The 26,895-nt window shown below is 33.2% G+C and overlaps 3 protein-coding genes across 6 annotated transcripts; 2 read left to right on the top strand and 1 right to left on the bottom strand.

The window, feature by feature from the left end:
• The first annotated feature begins 1,616 nt into the window (after window positions 1-1,616).
• LOC130805121 (homeobox-DDT domain protein RLT2-like) lies at window positions 1,617-14,143 on the top strand. 2 transcript variants are annotated; one of them, XM_057669773.1, is made up of 19 exons: window positions 1,617-1,859; window positions 2,290-2,452; window positions 2,650-3,156; window positions 4,075-4,133; window positions 4,629-5,012; window positions 5,214-5,303; window positions 5,643-5,807; window positions 5,886-6,108; window positions 6,965-7,065; window positions 7,776-7,862; window positions 7,970-8,095; window positions 8,181-8,333; window positions 9,012-9,221; window positions 9,489-10,190; window positions 10,318-10,866; window positions 10,955-11,584; window positions 11,675-11,779; window positions 12,337-12,591; window positions 12,921-14,143. In XM_057669773.1, the coding sequence occupies exons 2-19, from the start codon at window positions 2,326-2,328 to the stop codon at window positions 13,776-13,778; spliced, it is 5,331 nt and encodes a 1,776-aa protein (XP_057525756.1). In that variant the 5' UTR covers window positions 1,617-1,859; window positions 2,290-2,325; the 3' UTR covers window positions 13,779-14,143. The 2 variants fall into 2 exon arrangements, with proteins under 2 accessions (XP_057525756.1, XP_057525755.1); XM_057669772.1 differs by having other exon boundaries at window positions 1,631-2,086.
• A 587-nt stretch (window positions 14,144-14,730) lies between these two features.
• On the bottom strand, window positions 14,731-18,713 carry LOC130806724 (uncharacterized). Its single transcript, XM_057671918.1, has 3 exons — window positions 18,231-18,713; window positions 17,299-17,747; window positions 14,731-15,462 (listed from the first exon to the last, which is right to left on the bottom strand). The coding sequence occupies exons 1-3, from the start codon at window positions 18,393-18,395 to the stop codon at window positions 15,024-15,026; spliced, it is 1,053 nt and encodes a 350-aa protein (XP_057527901.1). The 5' UTR covers window positions 18,396-18,713; the 3' UTR covers window positions 14,731-15,023.
• A 1,473-nt stretch (window positions 18,714-20,186) lies between these two features.
• On the top strand, window positions 20,187-25,150 carry LOC130806807 (transcription activator GLK1-like). Of its 3 annotated transcripts, XM_057672011.1 has the most exons (6): window positions 20,187-20,629; window positions 20,762-20,808; window positions 20,920-21,474; window positions 22,150-22,455; window positions 23,522-23,656; window positions 24,511-25,150. In XM_057672011.1, the coding sequence occupies exons 3-6, from the start codon at window positions 20,947-20,949 to the stop codon at window positions 24,658-24,660; spliced, it is 1,119 nt and encodes a 372-aa protein (XP_057527994.1). In that variant the 5' UTR covers window positions 20,187-20,629; window positions 20,762-20,808; window positions 20,920-20,946; the 3' UTR covers window positions 24,661-25,150. The 3 variants fall into 3 exon arrangements, with proteins under 3 accessions (XP_057527994.1, XP_057527993.1, XP_057527992.1); XM_057672010.1 differs by having other exon boundaries at window positions 20,187-20,808; XM_057672009.1 differs by having other exon boundaries at window positions 20,367-20,629; window positions 20,762-21,474.
• Window positions 25,151-26,895: the final 1,745 nt, after the last annotated feature.

The raw sequence follows: 26,895 nt of genomic DNA, 5'->3' as shown, positions 1-26,895 counted from the left end.
TTAGAGAAATTTGCAAAGAAACACTTTTTTTAAAAATAAACACCTTAATTCAATTTCCGGTGGCTTTTGTGTAATTTTCGGCGTTGACTATGCCCGTTGACCTCCAAAAATTTAAAAAGATTAATTTTTTTTATTTTTTTATTATTATTTATTTATTTTATTATTATTATTATTATTATTATTATTATTTTTTTTTTTTTATTTTTTTTTTTTAAATTTTTTTTTTTATTATTATAGTTATTTTTTTTTAATTTTATTATTATTATTATTATTATTATTTATTATTATTATTATTATTATTATTATTATTATTATTGTTATTTTATATTTTTTATACTTTTTATTATTATTATTATTATTATTATTATTATTATTATTATTATTTTTTTTTTTTTTTAAAAAAAATTTTAAATTTTTTTTTTAATTTTTGTTTTTATTTTTATTTTTTTTATTATTAATATTAATTTTTTTTTAATTTTTATTTTTATTATTATTTTAAAAAAAAATTATTAAAAAAATTAATAATAATAATAATAATAATAATAATAATAATAATAATAATAATAATAATAATAATAATAATAATAATAATAATAATAATAATAATAATAATGAAAATAAAAACAAAAATAAAAAAATAATAATAATAAAAATTAAAAATAAAAACAAAAAGAAAAATAAAAAAATAATAATAATAAATAAAATTATAAAAAATAATTTTAAAAAAAAATTTTAAAAAATTATTATTTTTTTAGTTTTTGTTTTTATTTTTATTTTTATTTTTATTATTATTATTATTATTATTATTATTATTATTATTATTATTATTATTATTAATATTATTATTATTATTAATTTTTTTTAATTTTTTTAAATAATAATAAAAATAAAATTTTTTTAAAAAATAATATTAATAATAAAAATAAAAACAAAAGTCAACGCCGGAAAGTTGACAAATGGCATAGTCAACGCCGGAAAGTTGACAAAAGTCACCAGAAACTGATTTAAGGTGTTTTTTTTTAAAAAAAGTCTCTTAAAAGGTGTTTTTTTACAAAAAAAAATTTATAAAAGGTATTTCTTTAAGGTTTTAAAAGTTGTTTCTTTGCAAATTTCCCTAATTTTTACAATAAAAAGACATGTAATTACAAACTCTTTTTATGCAACTTCACTAACAACTTTGGGGGTGTTCAGTGGCTTTTGGCTTAGCTTTTTCGTTGGTTTTTGGCTTGTTGATTAGTTAAACAGAGCCAAAATAAAGTGTTTGGTAAATGGCTTTTAAAGCAGCTGAAAAGCTGTTTTTTAAACCAAAATGAAAAAGCTGTTTCAGCTAATTTTTTTGGTTGGCTTTTGTTTGTTGGCCTACTTTTTTCTCTAATAAATAGCCAACAGTCAATACGCAAATTTACCAAACATCTCCACAAATAACTGGCCTTTTCAATTAGCTTAAAAGCCAACAAAAACAATTAATATTTTCAGCTGATCAAACAAGACAATTAAAAAAGCAAACTGACTAATTGTCAAACCTTTTAAGCTCTCAATGACATTTTCCTCCTTTTTTTTTTTTTTTATTCCCAAAGTTCTTGGAGTATAAATAAAACAACAGTAAAAAAATCTTTAAAGGAGAGAGAAAGAGAGAAATGGAAGGCATGAGAGTTGTGGAGATAGAGAGAGTGTTCTTTGATTTGTTCTTAGAAGCAATTCTTTTAATCAACTTCCACAAAAACAACAATCACATTCAAAATCTCTTCTTTTTAAATTTATTTTATTATTATTATTATGGGTTTATTCTTCAAATTATTATTACTATTGTTATTTGTCGAATAAATAGTAAATATGATGAAGAATACTCCTACTAAATAGTAAGTACCAATCTTGTTGCTTTAATTCTTCAAACCCCCCTTAAATTTTAACAATTAAAACTATTTGAGTTTGGTCGTTATCATTGTTTTTTGTTATTGTTAATCCCCAATTCTCTCCTAATGCAAGTCCTTTACGAGCAATTTCCTAATATTCGTGGATTACAATAATTTCTAGATAAAGATGATTTTTTCTTGATATATAGAGAGGAATCAGGATAATCTTTTGGGTATTTACCCAATTTCTCTTTCAGTTTCTCTCCCTTGTTTCTTTCTTTTTATTATTTGTTTTCGATTTTCTTTGATTTTAGGGTTTGAAAGGGTTGTTCTTTGTGTTGATTCTTGAAAACCCTAACTATTTTTTGTTTTCTCATCTGGGTTCTTATTGTTTTTATGATTTGCTAATCCTAAATCTATTTTTCATCGATTTTAGGGTTTTGATTTTGATTGCCTTTCTGGGGATTTTGCAATGGGGGGTGGGAGTTTTGATGGAGAGGAGAAACTTCATGAAAATGGTGGTGCTGGTGGGGAACGTAAAACTAAGAGAATTATGAAGACCCCTTTTCAACTTGAACTTCTGGAAAAAGCTTATCAACGTATGTTTTTCTTTTCTTCTCTTTAATTTTGTTTTATTTTGATGAATTCAGGTTTAGGGTTTGATTTCATTTGATCATTGTATTGTTTGTTTTATGGTTTTTTCTTGTCTTTAATTTTGTTTTATTTTGATGATTTTAGGTTTAGGTTTAGGGTTTGGTTTGATTTGATTTGGTTATTGTATTGTTTGTTTTTTCAGTTGATAATTATCCCTCAGATTCTGTGAGGGCAGAACTTTCAGCCAAAACGGAGTTATCTGATAGGCAATTGCAGATGTGGTTTTGCCATAGGAGGTTAAAGGACAGGAAGGGCTTAGAAAAGAAGACAAAGAAGGGGGAGGCTTCACCGCCTGCAACCGCCTCAGTTGGTGTTGCAGTGGCTGGGACTCTGCCACGGCCGCCTCCTGCGGGTCCCATAGATGATACGTTGGATGATGACTTGGGGAATGAACATGGTTCAGGTTCTGGGTCAGGGTCTAGCCCTTATGGTCATATGGATCCACACCGGGCCTATGTGGGTCATCCTGATGGTGCTGTACTGAGAATTAGTGGGCGTGGAAGGTATCATGAGCCTTCTCAATCACTAATTCAATACAGGGCTATTGCATTTGTGGAAGCACAGCTTGGGGAGCCATTAACAGAAGATAGTCCTGCTCTTGGGATAGAGTTTGATCCTTTGCCACCTGGTGCTTTTAATGCTCCCATTGGTAAGGAAATTTCTTATACTCCTAATTTGTTTTGGAGATGGAATAAGTTAATATATCCTCATTATTTTTTCGTTACCCCGATGCCTTTGTGACTACAAGAGTGGGTTTTGGACAACCCGATGTACACAATCTTACCATTGTTGGTGATAACTTGGGGTGTTCAACAGGCCGGACCCCATGTTGAGCCCGTATCGACCCGTTTTTATAAGGGCCGGGTTGAAAATGGGCAGGGTGGAAAATTGTCTGTACTAAACATAAAATGGAGCGGGCTATAAAAGGGCCTAACAAGATCTACTCTAACGATTATAAATAACAATGGCAATGGGAATCACAATTTATTTATTATAAACAATAATTTAATATTATAAATTGATCACCAAAGATAATAATAATAATAATAATAATTTCTATTTATGAAAACAGGCCTAGCTGACCTTTTTAAACCCGGCCGAAAAGGCCCATATTAAATTTTGAAGGCTCGTATCCGACCTGCTCCATATTTACTTAGGCTAGTTCCGGCCCGGCCTATATTTGGCCCATTGACTAGTGATAACAAAGAGGTTGTTTTTGAATCACCCTTGGTAGAAAAAATCACCAAAGTGCACATGATTTGATGAACTATTTTAATGTAGTCCATTATATTCCGTAACCATAAAATTAATCTTTGGCCCGATAACATCTGTGCTTTCACTATAATTTGGTTTGGAGTATGAGTGATTTTCGGTGTTGTATGCTGTCTAATATTGTCATTTGTGTTCTGGTAAGAGAATTTTGCCTAACTTTTTAGTGGTATGGATACAAGTGATTTTAGTTGTATTTGCTTTTAAATATGAATACTTTAATTTGGCTTATTCTTATTTATAATGTCATTTCGTTTCCTGTGAGAAGCTTAATTGAAGTTTTTATCTAATGCTGTAGCAATAACAACGGCACCACAAAAGACATTAGGAAAGACGTACGAGGCTTCATCTTCAAAGGTAGGTTTGATCACTTAGTTAAATTCTCTATACTTCGTTGAATTTTGCATTCTGCGGAAGTTTCTTTGGAACACAAGGTGGGGATGTTGTTATGAGAAGGCTTTTCATAGGTGAAGTGTTTTGTGTCGCCGAGTGCCTACTTGTTTGTTGTCAAATTATAAGAGTGATATACTGGTATCTAGCAAGAAATAAATCAAGACGAGTCCTTGTGTTTTACTAAAAAAAGACCGGGTTTGAGTTTGAAAAAATTAATGTGTGTGTTAGAAATGGGATTTGAGGTCTTAGTGTTTGTTGATGAAACTTGTTTGAGAGTAGCTGTGTAACAAGCTGTCATGGGCTTAGGCATGGCCATGTAAGCATGTTCATGATTGATTGTATGTTTTTCCTTTGGATTATGGCTTTGGTCCTTGGATTGATAAAATAAGTGAAAATGTATGAAAATAGCATTATTTTTGAGCTGGTCATATAAAGCTTCTTATGCATGCATTTAAGCAGGGTCGTAGTAGAGCTCTACATGAGTACCAGTTTCTTCCAGAACAGCCAACTGTGAGAAGCGAATCTTATGAAAGAGTTTCTCAATCTCATTACTACGGCTCACCTTCTGGTCGGCCAGGAAACAAGACACCTCCTTTATCTAACGGACGCTCATACATACATGGGTATGAAGAAGTGCCTGTGGCATATGGTGGTCCAAATCACGTTATGATGTCTACTTCAGAGGACTATGAAGCCATAGCAAGGAAGTCTCCGTATCTGAATGTGGGCATGGAATCACCTCTCAATACACATCCAACCTCAGGAAGGGATAGTGCACTTATGCCACCTGAAAGGTGTGTCAATTTAATAGAGGCCGCTGGAAGTATGGAAAGGAAGCGCAAGGTATTGACCATCTGTCTTTCGTGATTGCGTCTGATTTAGCTAGAAGTGCTTTTGTGGATTCTTTGCTCTTGGTGCCTGTCAGTGGGTCATCTGTTTAGTGTGGATGCTTGTCTACTTGTTTGTTTGCTGCATTTGTGTAGTGGGTCATCGGTTACTGCTTTTGGAAATTGACACATGTTTTTTGTTTTATTTGCATTTTAGTTTGATGAGGCTAGGGTAGCTAAGGAAATGGATGCGAATGAGAAAAAAATGCGGAAAGACTTGGAGAGGCAAGATATTTTGAGGAGGAAGGTACTTAAGCTTCTTTTATTGATCCATTCTAATGTCGAAAATCTCTTACTTTTGATATTTTTTTAGGCTGTGTTTGAAAATAAGTAATTCATTTCAAACTGTAGATTTCAATTATGATATCATGGAGGATGAATTTGAGAATGACAAGGTTCGAGAAGTTATTCTCAAATTCTCAACTTTAACTACTTTTAAAATAATGGTGGAACTGACTCAAATTCAAAATTAAATTTTATTGATTTGCCAAACATTAAATTTGAACCAATTCTAGATTTTCACATGAAATCATCGTTTCCAAAAGTAGCATTATATATTTTGTCTGTGAAAAACCCAATTTTGAAGAGAGAAGAACAAATTAAGAAGGATATGGAGAGGCAAGAGCGTGAGCGAAGGAAAGAAGAGGAGAGGTTACTGTGTGAAAAACAGCGTGAAGAGGAAAGATACCAGCGGGAGCAAAGGCGTGAAATGGAACGTAGGGAAAAGAATTTGTTGAAGGAGTCTGCTCGAGTAAGTTTTGACGGTCATTCTTCACATTCTCAATTGATTTTCATTGAAGATATCTAGCTAATTATCTTGCACTATTAGGTTGAGAAAATGAAGCAAAAGGAGGAACTCCGGAGAGAAAAAGAAGCTGCTAGACAGAAAGCTGCTAATGACAGAGCCGTTGCTAGAAAGCTTGCAAAAGAATCAACAGAGCTTATTGAAGATGAGAGATTGGAGCTAATGGAGATAGCAGTGTCAAGAAATAATCTAAAAACTATCTTGTCACTTGACAGTGAAATTTTGCAAAATCTTGATTCATTTAAAGGTAGCTCAGCTGGTTTTTTTTAGTATTCACTGTTTAGCATTACTGTTTAATTCATAAGAGTAAGGCTTATATACTATAGTATCGCTTATTCAATGGAGTGAAGTGTTTGGCTTTGAAAGGAAAGTGTCTTAAAGATATTAGAAAAAATTACATGTGAAATACTTATTTTCAGCTGGTTTTCTTTGGTTTTTGGAACAATAATAAATTATATGCCTAGTACTGTGATGTTGGAGTTTTAACCTGAAAGCCCATTTATATATTTATTTTTTTTAAATTAAAAAAGGCAATCCCACTCTAGCTGATTTATTGGAATAGTTAAGTGTAGAGCTGGGTGGTAGTGCTTATGTTTCTTTGAAATATGGATTGTGCACAGTGAAAATTGATCGTTGGGATCTGTGGGTAGTTGGTATGGTGGTGTATTTTCTGTCCATTGCATCGAGCTTTTACTACTCACCATATTTGCACATATAAAGATTTTAAGCATTTCAAGGAGATTTTTCTGGAGGAGAGTTGGATTTGAGGCTTTGACATTGTTGTTGGCTGAGGAGAGTTTTCTTGCCGATTTTATTATGGAAGTTTGTTGTTCACTTGCAAATGTTCTGATGGCTTATTTTGTTCTTTTTACTGGACGATTTCATGATATAGGAAGTGCTACTTCTAGAGAAGAGTCTTATTTTATAACATTTTAACAGAACCTGAATGGAAATAGAATGTTGTGGGTGTAATCTACATTGAGCATCTCTGGTTTTATTGCTATTCTGAATCATATTGCCCTTTTGTTTCAGCTTTTTAATGACTTCAGCTTATCTATGATGGACTAATGACTGAAATGTGCAATTTAATATTTGTTTTTTAGATATGCTTGGGTTGTTCCCTCCAAACTCTGTGCAGCTGAAGAAGCCGTTTGCCATACGACCATGGTTGGATTCTGAAGAGAATGTGGGAAATCTTTTGATGGTGAGGCTTCTATCCTTCCATATTCTTTTCCTGGTTTGGGATTCTGATAAAACTTGAATCCTCAAGCGATACACGATTTTTGTTTTTGTTTTCCAGATTCTTACATCGGATTGTTTACGTGTGAATGTTTTCTCTTTGTGCATGTATGCATAGACTTGATGTCCCTTAATCTTCCTGCATCAAAGACAGTTCAGAATTATATACAGCCATTATCATTTGAAAACCATTTATTTAGGGTGCATATTATGTCTAACAAGTTCGAGGGTTGAATGAGAGTAGCTATGCTTCATTGAATGTTTGGTTAGAGGCATATAATTGTTTCTCGCTGATACGACTAATATTATATAGGGGTGAATTTTGATCAGCCTTAAATGACGGAGTAGCTAACCCACCTTCTGATTTGTGAATTTGTTTAATGAGGCTAACGTTCACGGAATCCAGTCAGTATTAAATTTTACTTGTGGGTCATCACGAGCTTTCTTGGTACAGCAGCAAGTTCATGCTTGAAGTGAACTGGCTTTGGGTGTGTATTTATTTGCATGTGCATGTATATTTGGGACTTCCGAAGGGACGGTGTTTGATGACTTATGGTTATATAATTGCGTAATGATTAATTAGGCCTTTTTCTTCTTATATCGTCGCTTATCTTGTGAAGTTTCTTTTTGTGGTTGTAACTTTTGTTGTAATCGAACTATAATTCTTGGCGTCAGGTCTGGAGATTTTTACTTACATTTGCTGATGTTCTTGGATTGTGGCCGTTCACTCTTGATGAGTTCGTGCAAGCTTTTCATGATTATGTAAGTTCATGGACTTGGTAATACTGAAAATTTTATTTGTTGCTAAGGACAATGGTGTTTTAGCTCGAGATAACTTTTAAACATCGTTATGATTCTCTTTCTTCCAGGATCCTCGACTACTAGGAGAAATTTATGTAGCTCTTCTGAGGACTATAATCAAGGATACAGGACTTGGTGCGAACCTAAACAATGTGGTTAATCCTGTTGGTGGACATCCTCAGATAGTTGAAGGGGTAACTTTTCTTTTTTTGTTCATTCGTTATAGAGAATAGTTGATGTTTTTTTGATGTATAGAAGCTTATATATTTGTTTTATCAGGCGTACACATGGGGTTTTGATATACGCAGTTGGCTGTGCAACTTAAGCCCATTAACATGGCCAGAAGTTCTGCGGCAGTTGGCTCTATCAGCCGGTTTTGGACCTAAACTAAAAAATAGAAATGTGGAAGTATGTTCACGGGAGGAAAATGAGGTATGGTTTTATTTATAGCTAGTTTTCTTATAGCTTTTTCTATTTTATACAAGTTTACCATGATGTCCGGTGAAACCTGGATGAAGGTGACACACTAATGGATCAACTCCATTGCAATGTTGCTAACCGAACACACCCCCTTAGTATTTTTTTTCAAATGCATCATATTCCTCTGACAATTATGTAACCAAGTGCACTTTTTGTTTTTATGGAAGCTTTTTGGGTTGCAATTGATATAATTTACCCATACTTTTACTTGTTTTACGCTACCAAGTACCAACAAACATGGGACAATTTCCCCCTAATCACATGGGCACATTAATGCAATGGTGCACTTTACTATTCCTTATCTCCTGTTCCCTATCCGACCTGCCATTTTAGTCGTTCCGTATTTTATGTGCACAAGTCTAAATCCAATGGTGCATTTTAGCTTTTTCTTACATTGCATGCCCTATCCAATGATGCTCTTTACTATTCCTTATTTTGAAGGCTATGCTAACAAATTTAGAAATTTTCATGTTGTGTTTTCTCTCAATCATTAATATTTTTAAACTTGTTTCCGGCTTTACCTTAGTTATTGTTGGTCGTTCTTTTGTTCCTATAGTGAAATTCCCTTCTCTCTCCTGAACATATTCTTTTACTAATCAATTTCATTGGCCTTTTTGCTATTGGTTTCAGGGAAATGATTGTATTGACATAATATCTAATTTAAGAAATGGAGCAGCTGTTGAAAATGCTGTTTCGATTATGCATGAGAGGGGTTATTCAAATGGACGCAGGTCAAGACACAGATTGACCCCAGGCACAGTCAAATTTGCCGCTTATCATGTTTTGTCCCTTGAGGGAAGTGATGGGTTAAATATATTGGATGTTGCAGAAAAAATACAGGTGAAGCATAGACTTAATATACTAATAGGCTATGTTACTTGGACTCTTCATTTTGCTTTACGTACCCGTGTCCGATCCTTGATGCTTGGACATTGGTATGGCACTTTGACACTTTATTTTAGGTATAAAAATGAATATATAGACGTATCCGACACTTGGACACTTACCATTGTCTGACATCAGTATCTAAGTCCAAGTAACATAGCTAATAGGTGTGTGACTGCTTTTTGTTTGATAGGTTTCTAATTACATGGTTTTGTGTGTTAGAAATCTGGTCTTCGTGATCTAACCACAAGCAAGACTCCTGAAGCATCAATTGCAGCAGCTTTGTCCAGAGACACAAAGCTTTTTGAAAGGACTGCTCCTTCAACATATTGTGTGCGTTCACCCTACAGGAAGAATCCTGTCGATGCAGAGGCTATTCTCTCTTCTGCCAGGGAAAAAATTCGTGTATTTAAAAGTGGTTTGGTAGAGGAAGTCGAAGCAGATGTTGACGGGATGGAGGTTGATGATGCTGAGAAAGATGAAGACTCAGAGAGTGATACAGCTGAAGATCCCGAGATTGATGACTTGGTTACTGTGCTAACCCCGGACAAAGATGCAAATACCCCTTATGACGTGAATAGTTGCGTGCCAAAAGTCGGTTCAGACAATGGAAGTGAATCGCTTTACCATATTGATGATAAAGCATCCAATGGAGTTGGAACTTCTGCTTATCTTGAAAGCTTCAAGATACATGACAATGGATGTTTTGTAGAAGAATCGAAGGATGTTGATGGGATTTGTCTGGGGGGAAATAATAGTGATCATGAAGACTCTGATATCGACGAAAGCTGTCCTGGTGAAGCTTGGGTTCAGGGACTTATGGAGGGGGAATTCTCTAAACTTAGCGTCGAAGAGCGCCTCAATGCCCTGGTTGCCCTTGTTGGTGTTGCTACTGAGGGCAACACAATTAGAGTTGTTCTAGAGGTCAGTACAACCACCTCCCCCCCCCCCAAACTCACCTCGCTTTGTCATCGTTTTCTTTTAATAAAAGTATTGATGATTCTTAATTTGAAATCTTTGTTGCTATATTCTGACTTGGAAAATTTTATAGGAGCGTTTGGAAGCCGCAACTGCACTGAAAAAGCAAATGTGGGCTGAAGCTCAACTGGACAAGCGCCGGTTGAAGGAGGAATATTTGATGAAGACGCCTTACGCATCACTTGTCCCAAACAAGATGGAATCAAACATGATGGCATCTGCAGCGGATAATGGGCATATGCTTGCATTGGATGAAAAAGAAGCAATGGGAAATCCCGCACTGCAGCAAAAACACTTCATTGATTCTCATAATGACAATAATCTACATGCATATCCTCACTCTGAAAAGAATTCGACAATGTCAAATTTTGTTTCGGGAGTAGATAACGCTGCTTTACAGCAGTCTACATATGCTACCGAGAGGTGTCGTGTTCAGTTGAAGTCCTATATTGGACATAAAGCGGAAGAGTTGTATGTTTATAGGTCACTGCCTCTTGGTGAGGATCGTCGCCGGAACAGATACTGGCAATTTATTGCATCTGCTTCTTGTAATGATCCTGGCACTGGCAGGTTATTCGTGGAGTTGCGTAATGGTGGCTGGAGGCTCATTGATTCTGAAGAGGTTAGTTGTTTTCTGTTATCTATAAGTGATTGTACTAGGAAATCTCTTTTGATACCCACATGTGGTGGGTTTTGATCTTCTCTTTCAGGATTTCGACGCTCTCTTAGCTTCACTGGATGCACGTGGAGTAAGGGAATCTCATTTGCATGCAATGTTGCGGAAGGTCGAGTTTCTTTTCAAGGAGTGCGGTAGAAGGAAACTATTGGATACTAGCACTGATGGGCATAACACGTTCTCTGTAAAAGCTGAAGCATCTGAAGTACCTTCTAACCCCGAAAATAGTGGGGGTACAGATAGCCCTAGCAGCACTGTTTGTGCTACAAATTCTGAAAATCCTGAACCTTCTTCATCATTCAAAATAGAGAGTGGTAGAAATAGTGTTGAAATGAAGAGTTCCTTGAGAAGGTACAAAATTTTTGAAGAGTGGATTTGGCAGGAATGCTTAAACCCATCAGCTTTACGTGCCACTAAGTATGGGAAGAAGAGGTGTCTCGAGTTGATCCGCCGATGCGATTCTTGCCGTGATATATACTTCTTTGAAGATAATCACTGTCCTATGTGCCACAAAACATACAATGCATTCGACACGAGCTTTGATTTCTCCGAGCATGTGGCCCAGTGCCAAGAATATAGGGTTGATTTTGAAAAAAGCTTCCGGAGTCTAGAATACCCACCCCCGAGGATAAGATTACTCAAGGCTCTCTTAGCCATTGTTGAGGTGTTTTACTGTACCTTCCTTCTTTCTATTAATACATTTTGCTGTGTTTTATGTATAGCTAAACATTAGCTGTCTCATTCTTTTCGATAGGTTTGCATCCCTCCTGAAGCTTTTCAACCCGTTTGGTCGGATGCCTACCGAAAATCCTGGGGACTGAAGCTGTATATGTCTTCATCAGCAGAAGACTTTCTTCAGGTTTTAATTGCCTTCATATTCTCGAGCATTTTTGCTCATTAATTTAGGTGTTAAACGGGCCCGGGTGGGTCGGGTCGGTTCAAAAGTTAAATGGGCCAGGTTGGGGCAGGTCAAAGCCCGTTTAAACAAGACCCATTTTGACCAGTTTTTTAAAGTTCATATAATAGTTTTTTTTGTCTTATGACCTGTTGCTTCGACCCACGTATGTATATAATATCATATAAAAATATAAAAAAAAAAGCAAAATTTTTTCACAACCAATTTCTTTAATTATCTGGCCTGGACCTTTACATCAGGGCCCGTTAATGGCCCGTCCCCTTATTGACCCGACCCACTAATGGCCCGTTAAAATGTAACCCAACACTTGACCTGTTGGGTCGACCTGCCCCGTTAAACACCTCTACTCATTATACATCTTTCATTCTTTTCTGCGCTATGTGAAATTTTGTTGGAACTTATTCATCCTTAATGAATATGTCTTCTTCCTGTAACTGTTCTCTACTATATTTTACATTCCGTCTCATATCACTTTGGTTTTTACTTACGTCTGCTTTTAGGTCCTGACACTACTAGAAGGAGCGATAAAGAGAGATTTCTTGTCATCACATTTCCAGACTACTGGTGAATTATTGGCTTCCGGTAATACTGTTGGGTATGTCGTCAATGATCCCTCATATTTTGGCACTATAACGATGCTTCCGTGGATACCCCAAACGACATCGGCTGTGGCATTACGACTGATGGAGCTTGATTCTTATATTTCGTACCTCCCGGATGAGAAAGCAAAGGATAAAGAGCCGAGGCACATTCTGGTAAGTATAATCTTAGTACTCAGAATTAGCCCCATTTTCCCTTTTTGTCCGTCTCATTGAATTTGCCCCATTTTTTTTTATCTTACTAATAAATTGACTTGAACCGTATTCTTCATATTTTTCGCTTTTGTTCAGCTTCGGCTTGTTTTTGCAATTTTAATGACATTCTTTTTCTCTGCGTACATTATCTCTATCATGTTTCGAAGGTAGTTTGGATGTAAAGTTTTTACAATCGAGCAAATAAAAATTTTGAACGATTATGGAAATTCTTGTGGGCTTTGTGAAAGTATACTTACTCGCTTTTTTGTTTATTTGTCGTTGTACAATAGAAAATTCCTTCCAAGTACACCGGTGTGAGAAATGTTCAAGAGGACGAGCTTGCCGGTGTCTCAGGTGAAGTTCAACCGGAAGAAGCGTTATTGATCGATAAAGGGAATGATCTTGGCGCTATTCCCATAGGTGGTACCCGTGGCCAGGGAGGCCGGGTGCGAACCCGTGGTGGAAGATCAAAAAGAAGCAGGGTTGATTCTCAAGCTGGGAAACCTAACAGCATAAGTGTCGCCTCCAACGAGAAACTTCCCACACTGGGATGGTCAGGCCGCAGTATTCCTGGCAAAAGGGGGCATAAACAGGGTCGTCGGTCTGTCAGAAAAAGGCCGAAACCTGTTAAGAAGGCACCAGCAGCACCAACTACTGGCATGAGGAGTCTGCCCAAGCCAATTACCTTCGATGAATCTCCTCCGAGATTTTTGGGGAGAGACGAATGGAACGGTGAGGAGATTAGACAGATGATGAACGTCAACGAGCCTAGCTATTCAGACAGATCAAATTACGATGATGATAACAACAGGCAGGCTTCTGGAGACGAGTATGTGGCCATTGACGACTATGCTGCTGTTTATAACAGCTGTCCAAATACTCATGTACGAGAATATAACGGCGACGACGGTGACTATAATGTCGACGATGGCAACGAAGAAGATGATCATGATGAAGTGGGTGATGACGGATATCGGGGTGGAGATAACGGAGATGTCGGTGGTGGTGAGTATGAAGAAAGATATGTAGATGTCGGATATTTGAATGCCGGATTGGATGAGGGGAACGGAGATGTGGATGGGATGGGTGATGGGGATCAATGTGACAATTATGAATCTGGATCAACCGACTATAGTAGTGATGATTAAGATAGCAATTTTTATTATTAGATATGCTTAGTCTTTTTTTTTTTTTCTTTTTTTCTTTTGTAAATGTAATGGAGTTTGGCTAATTTAGGAGTAGATTACTCCTTTCTTCCTTCTGAGTTTGCATAAAATTTGAAGCTCACTCGTTTATGTAGGTTGCGTTTTAAAGTCAATCGCTACAGTTGTATTGAAGCCGTGGTTATTATTATGAAAATTTAAGATTATTTTGAAAAGTAAATAAAATATATATTAGAATAATAAATGATTTATAAATGTTTATATATTATTTGTAGAGAGATTTGTGGCAACAAGTGATGTACCACAGTTGGTTGATGGAAGTGGGTTTATAGGCAAAATATAAATATAAAAATATAGTTTAAGAAAAAGAGCAACAAATGTGGAAGGAAAAAATAGTTACTTTTAAGTGTTGATAGACTTATTTCAGATTTTTATTTTCTTAATCTCCAAAAAGACTGAACTAAGCATGATAGTCAAACTTCTCAAAGGACTTAAAATAAAAAAGATAATATAATAATTATATTAAAATAAATGTGAAAATATTGGTTTTCAAAAATATATTATTGAAGAATCTAATTTTTTGTTGAAAGACATTGAAGAATCCAAATTATAACTTTCTTTTTCGGCAATAATGGCTTTTGAATTGTATACTCATATATCTATAATCTGTACCAACATAAAGATTAATGATATATTTAACAAATAATAATAATAATAATAAATAAAAATAATAAGCAATAGCTGATTATTTTATTAGTTGATGTAAACAAGCTTCTAGAAACAAATTTTTAAAAGTAACTTCCTAAAAATAAATTATTACAATCAATTCATTTACCAAATAGTAATTTTAAATGATTTAAATTGTCAAAACTATATATATATATATATTATGCTAAAACAAGCAATAAACTAGAATTATCTAATAAAGTAAAAAAGGTATAACACCAAATAGAATTATTGGTAGTTTAATCATTATTGGTAGCAAGTAGATGTTCATAATAAATCAAAAGTATCAAAATGATATTAGTACATACAATGTGAAACTTAAGCAAAACCATTGTCCATTACCAAATCACTCAAATATGGGCACAAATTTTCTTCTCATTTTCCCTTGATTGTAGATCTTTGATCTTCGGACCGACCAACACTCTCAACTCCACCTGTCCCAAAATCCGTTTCGAAAACTATATTACATCTAATTCATGAACAAGGCCAACACGAGAGTTTCGATCATGGACTTAATAGCTTCTTAATTCCGACTTTTTGGTCAGAAGTCAACCGTGAAGGGAACTTAATGTCGAATTTGATCTTCAAGTTACCCCTTCGGGTGGGTTCTTTCGGTAAAGGCATTCCTTCCCTCGGCACAATCTCTTCATAGGTCGGATGGATCACGTTGTTTATAGGGATCGTAAGGTTCCTTCCGTCAAGGGTTGTTAGATGAACGGTGTAACCGGTCAGAGCTTCCGCCAATGAAATCTTCTGGGTGATCACCAAATCATTTCCATCCCGAGTGAATAGCTTGTGTGGCTTCTCGTCGATTATGAACACCAAATCTGCTGGCGTTATTCCAGGTTGTTCGTTTCCTTTCTCCGGGAATGTGATCTTTGTTCCCTTTTTCCACCCAGGTTTGATCTCAATTGTTAGAATCTCCTCTACAGGTATTGTTTTCCTGCGATTTCAAAACAAACGTGTCGGAAAAAACAGTCCGAATTCATAGATAGATACATTTTTATTGTTGCCTATCTTCCAATCATCTTAAGATTCACTCGATGTGAACAGCATACTTGCATACGAAAAGACAACTATACCCGGTTTCCCGGTTTCCCCCTAATACTATCTAGGAATGATGAATCAGGCTACATAGTATTAACTTATAACCGAGCTATGATTACTAATGACACTATAATTATGTCATAGTTGATAAATTATTAGAAAGCTCACCCACTGGCCTAATTTCGAGCAAAGATCAACATACGCAAAATCATCACCAACACCATACAGAAATCCCAATGAAAAATGACTCTTTAAGTTCAAAGGAGTTCAAAAACTAAGAAATATTCATAATCTTAGCCTCGTAACGCAAAGAAACCGACACCCCTAAATATAAATATTATCTACAGCTTAACATTAATTTTAAAAAGGTTAATCATTTAAATACATCATATAAGTCACCACAACATTTTAACACCATCGACATCATCGATACTAATATCATATAGTTTCAATGGGTTCAAGGAAGGAGGGTGAGACAGAACCAACCAAATTAAATCATAGGCTTTTGAAATCCTATCCTACTAAAAGAAAACTATAATCATGAAATTACAATGTGAAACACCATATGTTTGTTCAAATTGCTATAGTCGGCATGAAATTAAACCCTTTGTCCCTTTGAGATTGTTACTGCTAGTGACATTTTATGAGGGAAATTCATATATCAATATCAATCTCAAAGGGAGAGAGTAGAATAAGTTCAACTCTTCAAGTAAAGTCGATAATAAATTCAACGGAATGAGAACTCTCAACATATAATGACCAAGAGAGAAAATGAGAAATCATCAACATAAACTTGTGAAAGCAAGATCCAAAAATACCAAGAACATCAAAATCCGGATTCAAATTCAGTAAGTTAATGAAGAAACGGGTTCAAAACAAAGGGAAGCGAGCAACAATTTATGCTCTATAACTATGAACTCACATACTTCCAAAAAAGGCTTGATATCATGAACACTAATACTTGCATTTTCTACTATCGAGTTGGATTGCCCGAATCTACCCCATACCATACAATTGCATCTGATCCCTTATGACACCGCCAATCCTATAGAATCCCATCCAAAACCGCCCCCTTTAAATTTTTACTTACCCCCCCTGAAATTTGTTATAATTTTGGTTTCATATTGGTTTCATATTCAGGTGATTACCCAACAAAAATTATTCAAGGTCCGACATTGCATCCAATCCGAATCACATGACTCACGAGAATCACAAATTTAAAAGGCGAATTATGATCTATCTGATTCTTTTAATAGCGAATCTAAACAATCTAGCATATTATGTTACACTAATCCAATCCCATCTAATCAAGAATCTATAAGATGCGAAATCGTGCTTGATCCTGTATGACACTACCCAAGCCAATACAACCCCATCCACTTCCATTAATTTTTGTTTCGTGTATTGCGTTGATTACCTTACAAAACATTCAAGATCCACCACTGCATCCCATTCCATCCAATCTAGATTCAATGAGGTACGCAAGAACGAGCCTGATCCTACACTACCCAAACCTATACTATCCAATCCCATCCCATCCCATCCAATAGGGTCATCCCATCCAATAGGGTATATGATTCTACATTTAGAACCCATATCCATAAGCACATATGGAACTTACTATCATCAATTAATCATAAATTTTTTTGAATTATCAAGTATGGTAGTTTTCACCAAATCACAACAAACCAACAAAAGGACTAAAAAATGTGAGAAAATATAGCTCACTTACCCACTAGCATCAGCAATCTCTCTAGAAATCTTCATTTTTTTGGTAGTTCCTTTATACAGCTCCTCTAAACTGCAGGGTAACTTGTTCTCAATCGGAGGTGCCTTCCGAGGAGCGCCATGGAAATGCATTGACGCTCCACCACCACCACCATTGTCACTAAAACTTCTGAAAATGTCTTCCCCACCAAACATATCACTTGCGAACCTCGCACCTCTCATACCACCGCCACCACCACCAGCACCCCCAAACGGACTTGAGAACCCGAAGAAATCAGCAAAAATGTCTTCCGGACTACGAGAACTGAACCGGAAAGAAGTGGGGCCGTCTCCGGTTGAGAAAAAGGTTGCACCACCCGGCCCACCAGCAGCATCTGGTGGTGGAACACCACCCTTAAGACCTTCTTCTCCATATTGATCATAAACAGCTTTCTTCTGGGGATCACTCAAAACCTGCAAAAATTCAAATTAATAAGACTACATATGTCACACAGATTCAAGCTTTTAGCAATTGTACAAGCAAAAGTCTTTCAAATACTTTTTGCCCTCCATTTTTAGCACTTATTGACTGGTGTAATCTAAGCCCAGAAACCCAAAAACATTAAATTATAAAACATATAAAAACTGTATTATTCGAGTTGATTCAGCATGCAAGTTGATTCAGCATACATGTAGATGTAAGTGTTCGACTCTAGTATCCTAGATTCACCATTGCTAAGAAAAAACATCTGATTTCCAATTACTACCCAGAAATCATTCAATCAAACCAACAGCTAAAAAATTTCTAATAATAAATAATCCAAGGAAAGAAGAACATAAAATTGTATCTATCTATTTACTTAAAAAAAAAAAAGAAGCAAAAATCCAAAGCTTTTGAAAGTTCAAAAACAAAAACCAGAAAAGCAAAAAGTAGCAAATTCAAAACAGAGAACTTACATCATAAGCTTCAGAAATCTGCTTGAATTTAGCCTCAGCTTCCTTTTTATTATTAGGGTTCTTATCAGGATGCCATTTCATAGCCAATTTTCTATAAGCTTTCTTCAAATCATCATCTTTAGCATTTTTATCAACCCCTAAAATTTTGTAATAATCAACACCCATTTCCTCTTTCTTTTCCCTTTCTTCTCTTTTCCTCTTCTTCACTTTGTCTTGATTTTTCAGTAATCAACTAATTTTTTTTTCGTGATTTTTCTTTGCAAATTTGATGGATGATTAATGGGTATATTGGTTTATATTGGAAAGTGTGGAGTAGATGATAAAGACTTAAAATAAGAAGCAATAATTCGAAGGCGAAATTTGCTGAAATTCAAGGATGTGTAAAGAGTAATCTGGAAGATGTCGAGAATATTGTGGAACGTTCCAGAATAATCTCGGAAGTTTTGAGATTATACAGTATACACCCTGGCTAAACTCACCTGACTGTCACCAATTTTCTTCAACGTCTTCAAAAATATGTTGAGGTGGCTATGACGGTTAGATGGACTTTGGGCCGGTTGGATCGTACATTACCTCGAATAGGCTAGCCCAATTAAAAAAAAATGAATTAGAATAGACAGTTTAGAATTTGACACGCCTTATTACTCAATTGATATGTTTTTTTCTATCTCATTATGAGATGAGCCTATACAAGTAACTTATTAATAAATAATACATCAAAAATAATGAAATTTGAATTTTATAGAGAGCAGTTTTTTTTTTTAAAAGACTTTGGACTGACCAATTGAGACCATCTCATGGTAAGACGGTCTCAATTAAGAATTAGCACAAATTCTTGTATGAGATAGTCTCACCGTGAGACATGCCTTATACTTGGGTTAATAACCCAATAATTTATAAAAACTTTTAGTTTACGGACTTCTTGTTTTGAGGTTGTTGTATCATGAAACGGTCTCATAAAAGACGAGTTGAAGGGTTTATGGTATGTTAAGTAGGATTTTAGGGTATGTCAAGTATGGGTTTAAATAGGTGTACATCTACATATATCAGGTTCGGTTTTATGGAATGTCAAATTGTCAAGTATGTGTTTAGGGTATGTCAAGCACGGGTTTATGGTATCTCAAGAGGTGTTTGAGGTATATCAAGTAGATGTTTAAATTGTGTTAAGTAGGGTTTAGGGCAAGTTAAGTAGGGATTTATAGTATTATCAAATAGGTCATCATCATCATACCTATTGTATCCCGCCCATAGAAAACTATGTTCGGGGTCTGGGGTGAGAAGGACGACGACAACTCATACCCATAAAGGACAGCGATAATTGATACCCAGTGTATCAAATAGGTGTTTATTTAAAAAAAATACTAACCGGAAGTTGTGATTTTGATTTGCTTAGTAAATTAGATTATGGCCAAGGCAACAAAGAAATACCTACTTGAAAAATAAAGGAGTAAAAACCTAAATCAAACTACACATATACAAACATAATCCAATTTGAATAAGAAACGCTCTCACACCTATTTTTTACATTTTTCCATTCCCGATAAATTTCTACTCATGCCTATCCACAAATACAAACCCTTAAAATCATAACTTAAGGATTAGTTATCTGTTGGATCTTTGTTCTTCCTTTACAATAATAATAAAAAAATCACTCTCTCCCCTTTAAATTATCAGCATATTATATTTTCTTTGTTCCTAAGACTATAAAATATTTTTCAATATGAAAATGTTGTCGTCACTTTTTAAATTTTTATTTCAATATTTTCTCATTTCAATTTCATTCAATTTACACAATTTTAATATCTTTACCGTTTTTTAATATTTTTGTCATTTCATAATATAGCATATTCACATAGATATAGCTCTTATATCAATTATAAACCTTGCCCGTACCAATACTACATTGATTTCCAAAGATTCAAAAAATTTTGTTGGAAACTCAATATGAAGGGCCACAAAGATTATATTAAATGCTCAAAAAATAGCAGTCCACAAGTCTTAAAGTATAATAAAACAAAATTTTCAATTTTAATATATATTTATATTATTCAAAAACAAAACAACAACAAAAAAACAAAATCTTAAAAGATTTGAATAAAAGTTCTCAACTCATAAATTGTGGACTACATCAATTGCCAACACACAAACACACTCCTTTTGTTTGTTTTTCCCTCTTATTTACAACCAATTTTCAATCCATTTCTTTCATTTATCACCCTTCAAACAAACTAATCCTTGTTCATATCAACTTATAAGCATCAATCTTGTAATATAATTCCTCTATTATCATACTTATTACTTGGAAAAGACAACATTATTTTTTTAGCCTAAATTGGCTTAAGAATGCTAGTTGTTTAGACTAGTGGTCGAGGGCTTTTTCTTTCACCCTTGTAATAGGAGTACGTTTGAGTATTATTCATTCCATTTATTTGTTATCTATAGAGAATCTCTAGTGATCGAAGATTTTTTCTTTCAATCTTGTGCCAGGGGCACTTTTGAGTATCATTAATTCCATCTATTTTTGCCTGTAGAGATTCTCTAGTGGTCGAGGGCTTTTTTTTTCACCCCTATATCAGAGGTACTTTTGAGTATCATTAATACCATCTACATTTGTTACCTGTAGAGATTCTCTAGGCTACGATTGATACTTTTGAATATTATTAATTCTATTTATATTTATTGTCTGTAGAGATTTTTTAGCCTACGACGAATAGATATGCTGCAAGTATCCCCTTTAAGCAATATGGAGGGAGATTTCTCAATGAGAAGTGAAGAATTCTCAGAAGCAAACTTGTTGGACAATATTGATTTTGATGATCTTTTTGGTGTTGAGTATTTGCATGAGTTGCCGGATCTTGAAATGGATCCGAGTCTATTGCCGGATCTATTTAATGGATATGATGAAGTTGTTAATGATGTTGTTTTTGAGAAGCAAAAGAAAGATGATCCCAGAAAAGAAGAGATAAAAATAAATAAGAAATTGGAATCAAATTCTTCATCATCATCATCTTGTCCAACTAACAACAATAGAAAAAACAATGATAACAACAACGACAACAGCAATAACAACAACAACAACAATCAAACGAAGCGAAAAACGAAGGTGGATTGGACACCGGAGCTTCACCGGAGATTTGTGCAGGTAGTTGAACAGCTAGGAGTGGATAAGGCAGTACCTTCAAGGATATTAGAGCTTATGGGAAATCATTGTCTAACTCGACATAATATTGCTAGCCATCTTCAGGTTTTTTCTTTTTTATTGTTTAAATTTAATTTAAACTTAATTTATCAAAATTAACTTCCATTCGTGGATCAATGTTATTTTTTATTGTTAAGTAAGATCAGCTTATTATCAATTTTAAATAATAATATATTGAATAAAATAAAAAGTGTAGATAATAATTTAAACAAAATTGAAATGATTTGTTTAATTAAAAGTGTAGACTGAAGTATTTTATATACAATAATACAAACAATTCACGAGTTTGCATACAAAAAAGTATTACTTTTAGGCAAAAGAGTGTTACCTTTTTTAGAAAAAAAAAATATACTTTTAGGCAAATAAGTGTTACTTTTAGAAAAAAACGTGTTACTTTGTATTTATATTTTTTTTCTGAAAGTAACATTCTTGTTTGCTTAAAACTATCAGATTTTTTTTAAAATAATAATAACATTTTTTTTTGCAAAAGTAACACCTTTTCAGTGAAAAAGTAACACATTTTTATCGAAGAGATTTGTTTCTCCATATTTTGATGACTCATTTTCTTCACAAATCTTTATATGTCACATTTTTAGTCACCATTGCATTGACGTTATTTATAGCTATATAATCATTAATTTTTAATACTTCAGTATTTTGAGAATTTTATTTGTATAATTTTAAGTTTATGAAACTAAATGTTGTACGATATATTTTCAGAAATATCGATCACATCGAAAACATTTATTAGCTAGGGAAACGGAGGCAATGAATCGGACGAGTTCAATGAGAGGCGGAAAAGGTGGTGGTGGTAATATGAGTACATGGTATCCACCAACAATGGGTTACCCTCCGATGACAAACATGCACCATCCTTCATTTAGACCACTTCATGTTTGGGGCCATCCTCAAGCTAGGGTACCTATGCCAATGTGGCCTAAACAACTTAATGTTGTTCCTTCAACTTGTCCACTAACACCAACATGGGCACCCAATCCATCATTTTGGCACTTAACACAACAAAGAGTAAGTTCATCTCTTTTTTTTTTTTTTTTTTTTTTTTTTTTTTTTTTAATAATATTGAATATATTTATAGAGTTTAGATATTTAAGTGATATTTTTCTTTGTCACATTTATCTTGTAATATTTATGCTACAAAAAACTTATATCAGAATCTAAAATGTAGCTAACCGAATTAAAAAATATAGTTATAATGAAAATAGTTAACTAGATATGATATTTAGATTGAGATCTCCTGAAAAATGTATGATTGATTAATCATAAAGTGTTTTAATATATAAGTATATTATGTATTTATGTAAATTTACTAAATTTCATAATAATATCCACAACATAATCTAATATCAACAAATAATTACAATTAAATTGGTATAAACCATAATGGAAACTTAATAATAAGAATATAAGAATATCCATAAGTGAAATAATTAAATGAAAATTTTCTCCTGTACTTGCTTGTTGTTTTCACCCCACTATCATCACCCCACCACACATATAGTATCAAATTGGTCCCTTGAAGTTTTGTAATTTGGGTGTTTCCTTATCAATTTTTCAAATTATTATATAACTTTAGTAATATTATTTATTATTTTTTTTATCTGGTTTGTCCTAATAAATTTGCTATATTTTTTATTATAAAATAAAAGGATATTATTCAATATTGATTTTTGAAAATTAGTATCAAAATGTTTATAATTAACTAGTTGAAGTGATTAATTTGAATATGGCTAGTAGGAGCAACTTATTATAAATTAATTGGTTTATAATTAACAAGTCGTTGTAAAACCAACTATTTTACTAAACCCTAATATTATGATTTGATCACTCATTCATTTATTTGTAACTGTAACTAAATAAAAAAAAATTGTCAAATAAGTTATTTTGTCAAAGATTCCTATTTAAAATCATTGAAGAAATATTTTAAATGAAGACAAATAATATTGCCAATTTTTATGGCAAATAAATTTGCACCACAAGAATAAAAAGATATTTTAAGAATTATGTTTAAATATTCACCATGGGTTTTAAAGTTAAATGATACTAACATGAGAAAGGATGTTATAACTTGTAGAGAGTGGAAGTAGCACAAGTTCCAGTTCAAGGGATCCCATCCCATACAAATACAATGTTCAAACCAGATCAACATGGCCTTCTCCCTCAACCACCACCTCAGTCTGGGTCCCACTCTTCCATTGACCCTCATCCGGTACGTTTTGCTTTTTTCTTTAACTTTTTATTAATAGCTACACTTCTCCGAAAAAAATTTGACATAAATTAAAAAGAGTTAATTTTTTTTTATTTGCTCTTCTTTTTTACAGATTTTAATGCAAATTTAAAAGTTAAATAAAGAGTTTTAAAAAATATATTATGAAAAGTTGATGTTTAAAAAATATATATTGAATGTCAATATCCAACATGAATAAGTTTTTCATATAAATTGATGAAAAATTATAATAAAAATTTAACACTAAAATTTATAAATTCTATTTGACAAGAACAAATAAAAACAGAAAAAGTAGTATATTTTATTATTTTATTGCTACATATATTTATGTTCATCTAAAAGAACTCTTACTTTTCTATTGTTTCTTATCGTATTTTCCAATTATTAATACTTCTTCCGTTTCTCAAAGAGGTTTTCATTTGTTTTGGATGCGTTCTATTTGTTGTTTTAAAAATCTTTCTATTTATATCACAAATTTTATCCTCATTTCAATAATTTAATAACGTTTATGGTCCACACATATATTTCACTAACTTCATTTTGACATTTTTATATTCATTATGGTCTCCATATACTTACCAAAAATTTTATAAAAAAAAATTTATTAATTATGGTCCCTATATTTTTCCTACTAAATTTATTATTAAGCATGCACATGAATATTTCTTGAAGAAACTTTATTAAATAATGGAAAGAATATTTTTCACCTAAAAAAACTCTTAATTTTTCTTTTAGTATTTTTTACTTCATTTCCAATTATTAAATTGAGTTTAGACGTGACATTTGTAAGTTAACGTAAACTAATATGAATTCATGTACGTTCTTTTTTATGATAGTCTAAGGAGAGCATAGACGCGGCGATTGGTGACGTTTTAGCAAAACCATGGCAACCACTCCCGATAGGGTTAAAGCCTCCATCTACCGACACCGTCTTAGTGGAGCTCCAACGTCAAGGCATTTTCAAGATACCTCCTTCTTGTGCTTAATTAATTAATATATAATGATAGATCTTGAATAATTTTTTATAAGAAAAGTAAAAATTTAAGCGTTACGAAAATTTTCAAGATTTGAGATTTGACCTTTGTCAGCGAATGTGAAGATCCGCCATTGGTCAAACACAAATTTGACGACATATTCTACTTTTAGATGAAACTTATTCACTTTTTCGTTGTCGCTTCGGGCCCACGTACCTTTATATGTGTGGTGGTTGTTGAATCAAATCGATTATTAATTTCTATGTTATATGTCACTCAATAAAATATTTATAGGGTTTTTTATCAAATGACCCGAGTTTTAATTTAGACCTCCTTAACTTAGATTACGCTCTTTTTTTCACTTGTTTGGGATACCGTATATATATTGTTTCTTAGCGTCTCTTCTCTCTATCCAATGTAAGAGTATTATTTTGTGAATAAATTTTGTAATATGAGGCCCTTGCTCTAATTGTATTTCTTACCCTTCTTTGTTACTATGTTTATTTTCTCGTTACAACTAGTTTCGTATGAGATCGTTTTATTATAAAATAGACTTATATAATCAGTCAATTTTTCATATTGATCACTTAAAAATTGTAAAAAATCATTCTAAGACTATAAAAAATAATCACTTAAAACTATAAGTAATCATTTTAAGATTATAACTTGTCACTTTAAGAATATAAGTGATCAATTTTAAGATTGTAAGTTATCATTTTAAGTTTATAAATGATTATAGTAAGACTATAAAAAGTGATTACTTTAATATTGTAGGTAATTATTTAAGGTTATAAATTTAAGATTATAAGTGACCACTTTAAGGTTATAGGTCATCACTTTAATGCTTTAACTATAAATTAGACTAATCCAACAGAGATGGTCTCACCATAAGACCGTCTCATTAGAGAATATATATTCTCAAATGAGACGATCTAATGGTGAGACGAATTCTATTGCATTGACCCAATGTCCACTTATTGGTTACTATTTTAAAGTAATCACTTACAATTTTAAGAGAATTACTTTTATAGACTTAAAATAATCACTTATAACCTTAAAGTCGTCATCATCATCACCATCAACCCAATATCCCGCTTGAAGACAGGGTCTGGGTGAGGGAAGGTGACGGACAATCCATATCCGTACTTCCTTAAGAGGGAGTACTAGAAGAAAGCGGTCAATTTTACCCCCCAAAGGTAAGAGGCCCCGCATAAAGATAATCAATTAGAAAAATGTTATAATCTAAAAGTGATTAATTAAAATAATGAGTTAATTATTATAATAACGATTGACGATCTTAAATCAATAACATACAAAACTTGTGGTAAACCTTAAACTTTAACAAAAGTTGAAAAAATGAAATAGATAAGATAAATTATTAAAAAAAATGCACAAAATAAGACGAAAATCAACTTATTTCTAAAAATAAGTGTCTAGTTTCCAAACCTAAGGTTTAGTTCTGTTCGCAGTTAGTTTAAAAAAGTCAACAGCCCTGTTTCCCAGTTATTAACTGGGAACAGCTTCTTTGCCTTTTTAAAAAATTAAGCACCTGAACTGCGAACAGAACCAAACCTCAGATGTGGAAATTAGACGCTTACTTTTAGAAATAAGTTAATTTTTGTCTTATTCCATACTTTTTTTTTTTTTTGATAATTTATCTTATCTATTTTAATACTCCCCCTATTCACCTTAGGTGTTCCATTTACTTTTGAAACACTATTTATTTATCTCTTAAATTGCATTTTATTATTAACCTATAAGTTAAAACATAGTCATGTGGAATCTTATTTGATTCATTTTGATGTAAAGATTATTAATATTAATTGTTTATAATTTTTAATTATATATAAGATAAAATGGAAAACTTAAGATAAATAGGAAGGACTAATTCACAAAAGTTAGGCCCTCAAAAATTTGGGCCACGTGTTGTACCTATCTTGTACATGTAATCGTTTTCTATCACGTGAAGACCAGTCCCCATGCACGTGTACGTCAAATCGTTATCAACAAAACAAAAGGCTATATGAGTTCTTAAAAAACAGCTTGTCGTTGTCTTATATCGAATTTTCTCGGCCATGAAACAGATCTATAAAATTAGCTTTTTTTTTAATTGATTATTTAAAAATTATAAATAATAACTTTAAGATTGTAAATAAGCAATTTAAAGTTTTGAGTGATCATTTTAATACTCATAATTTAGGATCATTTTTAAAATTGTAATAACTCATTGTAAGGATATAAGTTGTC

Source organism: Amaranthus tricolor, chromosome 2 (genome assembly GCF_026212465.1).
Source record: "Amaranthus tricolor cultivar Red isolate AtriRed21 chromosome 2, ASM2621246v1, whole genome shotgun sequence".
Lineage (NCBI taxonomy): Eukaryota > Viridiplantae > Streptophyta > Magnoliopsida > Caryophyllales > Amaranthaceae > Amaranthus > Amaranthus tricolor.
This window is presented reverse-complemented; position numbering and strand designations above follow the sequence as displayed.

What these genes read in the sequence shown, in the direction of transcription:
- LOC130806724 (XM_057671918.1), bottom strand. Translation starts at nt 18,395, where the DNA reads ATGGGTGTTGATTATTACAAAATTTTAGGGGTTGATAAAAATGCTAAA. An exon ending in AGATTTCTGAAGCTTATGAT is followed by an intron (nt 17,748 to 18,230) that starts GTAAGTTCTCTG and finishes GAATTTTTGCAG; the next exon opens with GTTTTGAGTGATCCCCAGAA. An exon ending in GAGATTGCTGATGCTAGTGG is followed by an intron (nt 15,463 to 17,298) that starts GTAAGTGAGCTA and finishes TTGAAATCGCAG; the next exon opens with GAAAACAATACCTGTAGAGG.
- LOC130805121 (XM_057669773.1), top strand. Translation starts at nt 2,326, where the DNA reads ATGGGGGGTGGGAGTTTTGATGGAGAGGAGAAACTTCATGAAAATGGT. An exon ending in GTTCACGGGAGGAAAATGAG is followed by an intron (nt 8,334 to 9,011) that starts GTATGGTTTTAT and finishes TATTGGTTTCAG; the next exon opens with GGAAATGATTGTATTGACAT. An exon ending in CAGCAGAAGACTTTCTTCAG is followed by an intron (nt 11,780 to 12,336) that starts GTTTTAATTGCC and finishes GTCTGCTTTTAG; the next exon opens with GTCCTGACACTACTAGAAGG.
- LOC130806807 (XM_057672011.1), top strand. Translation starts at nt 20,947, where the DNA reads ATGCTGCAAGTATCCCCTTTAAGCAATATGGAGGGAGATTTCTCAATG. An exon ending in GGCACTTAACACAACAAAGA is followed by an intron (nt 22,456 to 23,521) that starts GTAAGTTCATCT and finishes TATAACTTGTAG; the next exon opens with AGAGTGGAAGTAGCACAAGT. An exon ending in CTTCCATTGACCCTCATCCG is followed by an intron (nt 23,657 to 24,510) that starts GTACGTTTTGCT and finishes TTTTTATGATAG; the next exon opens with TCTAAGGAGAGCATAGACGC.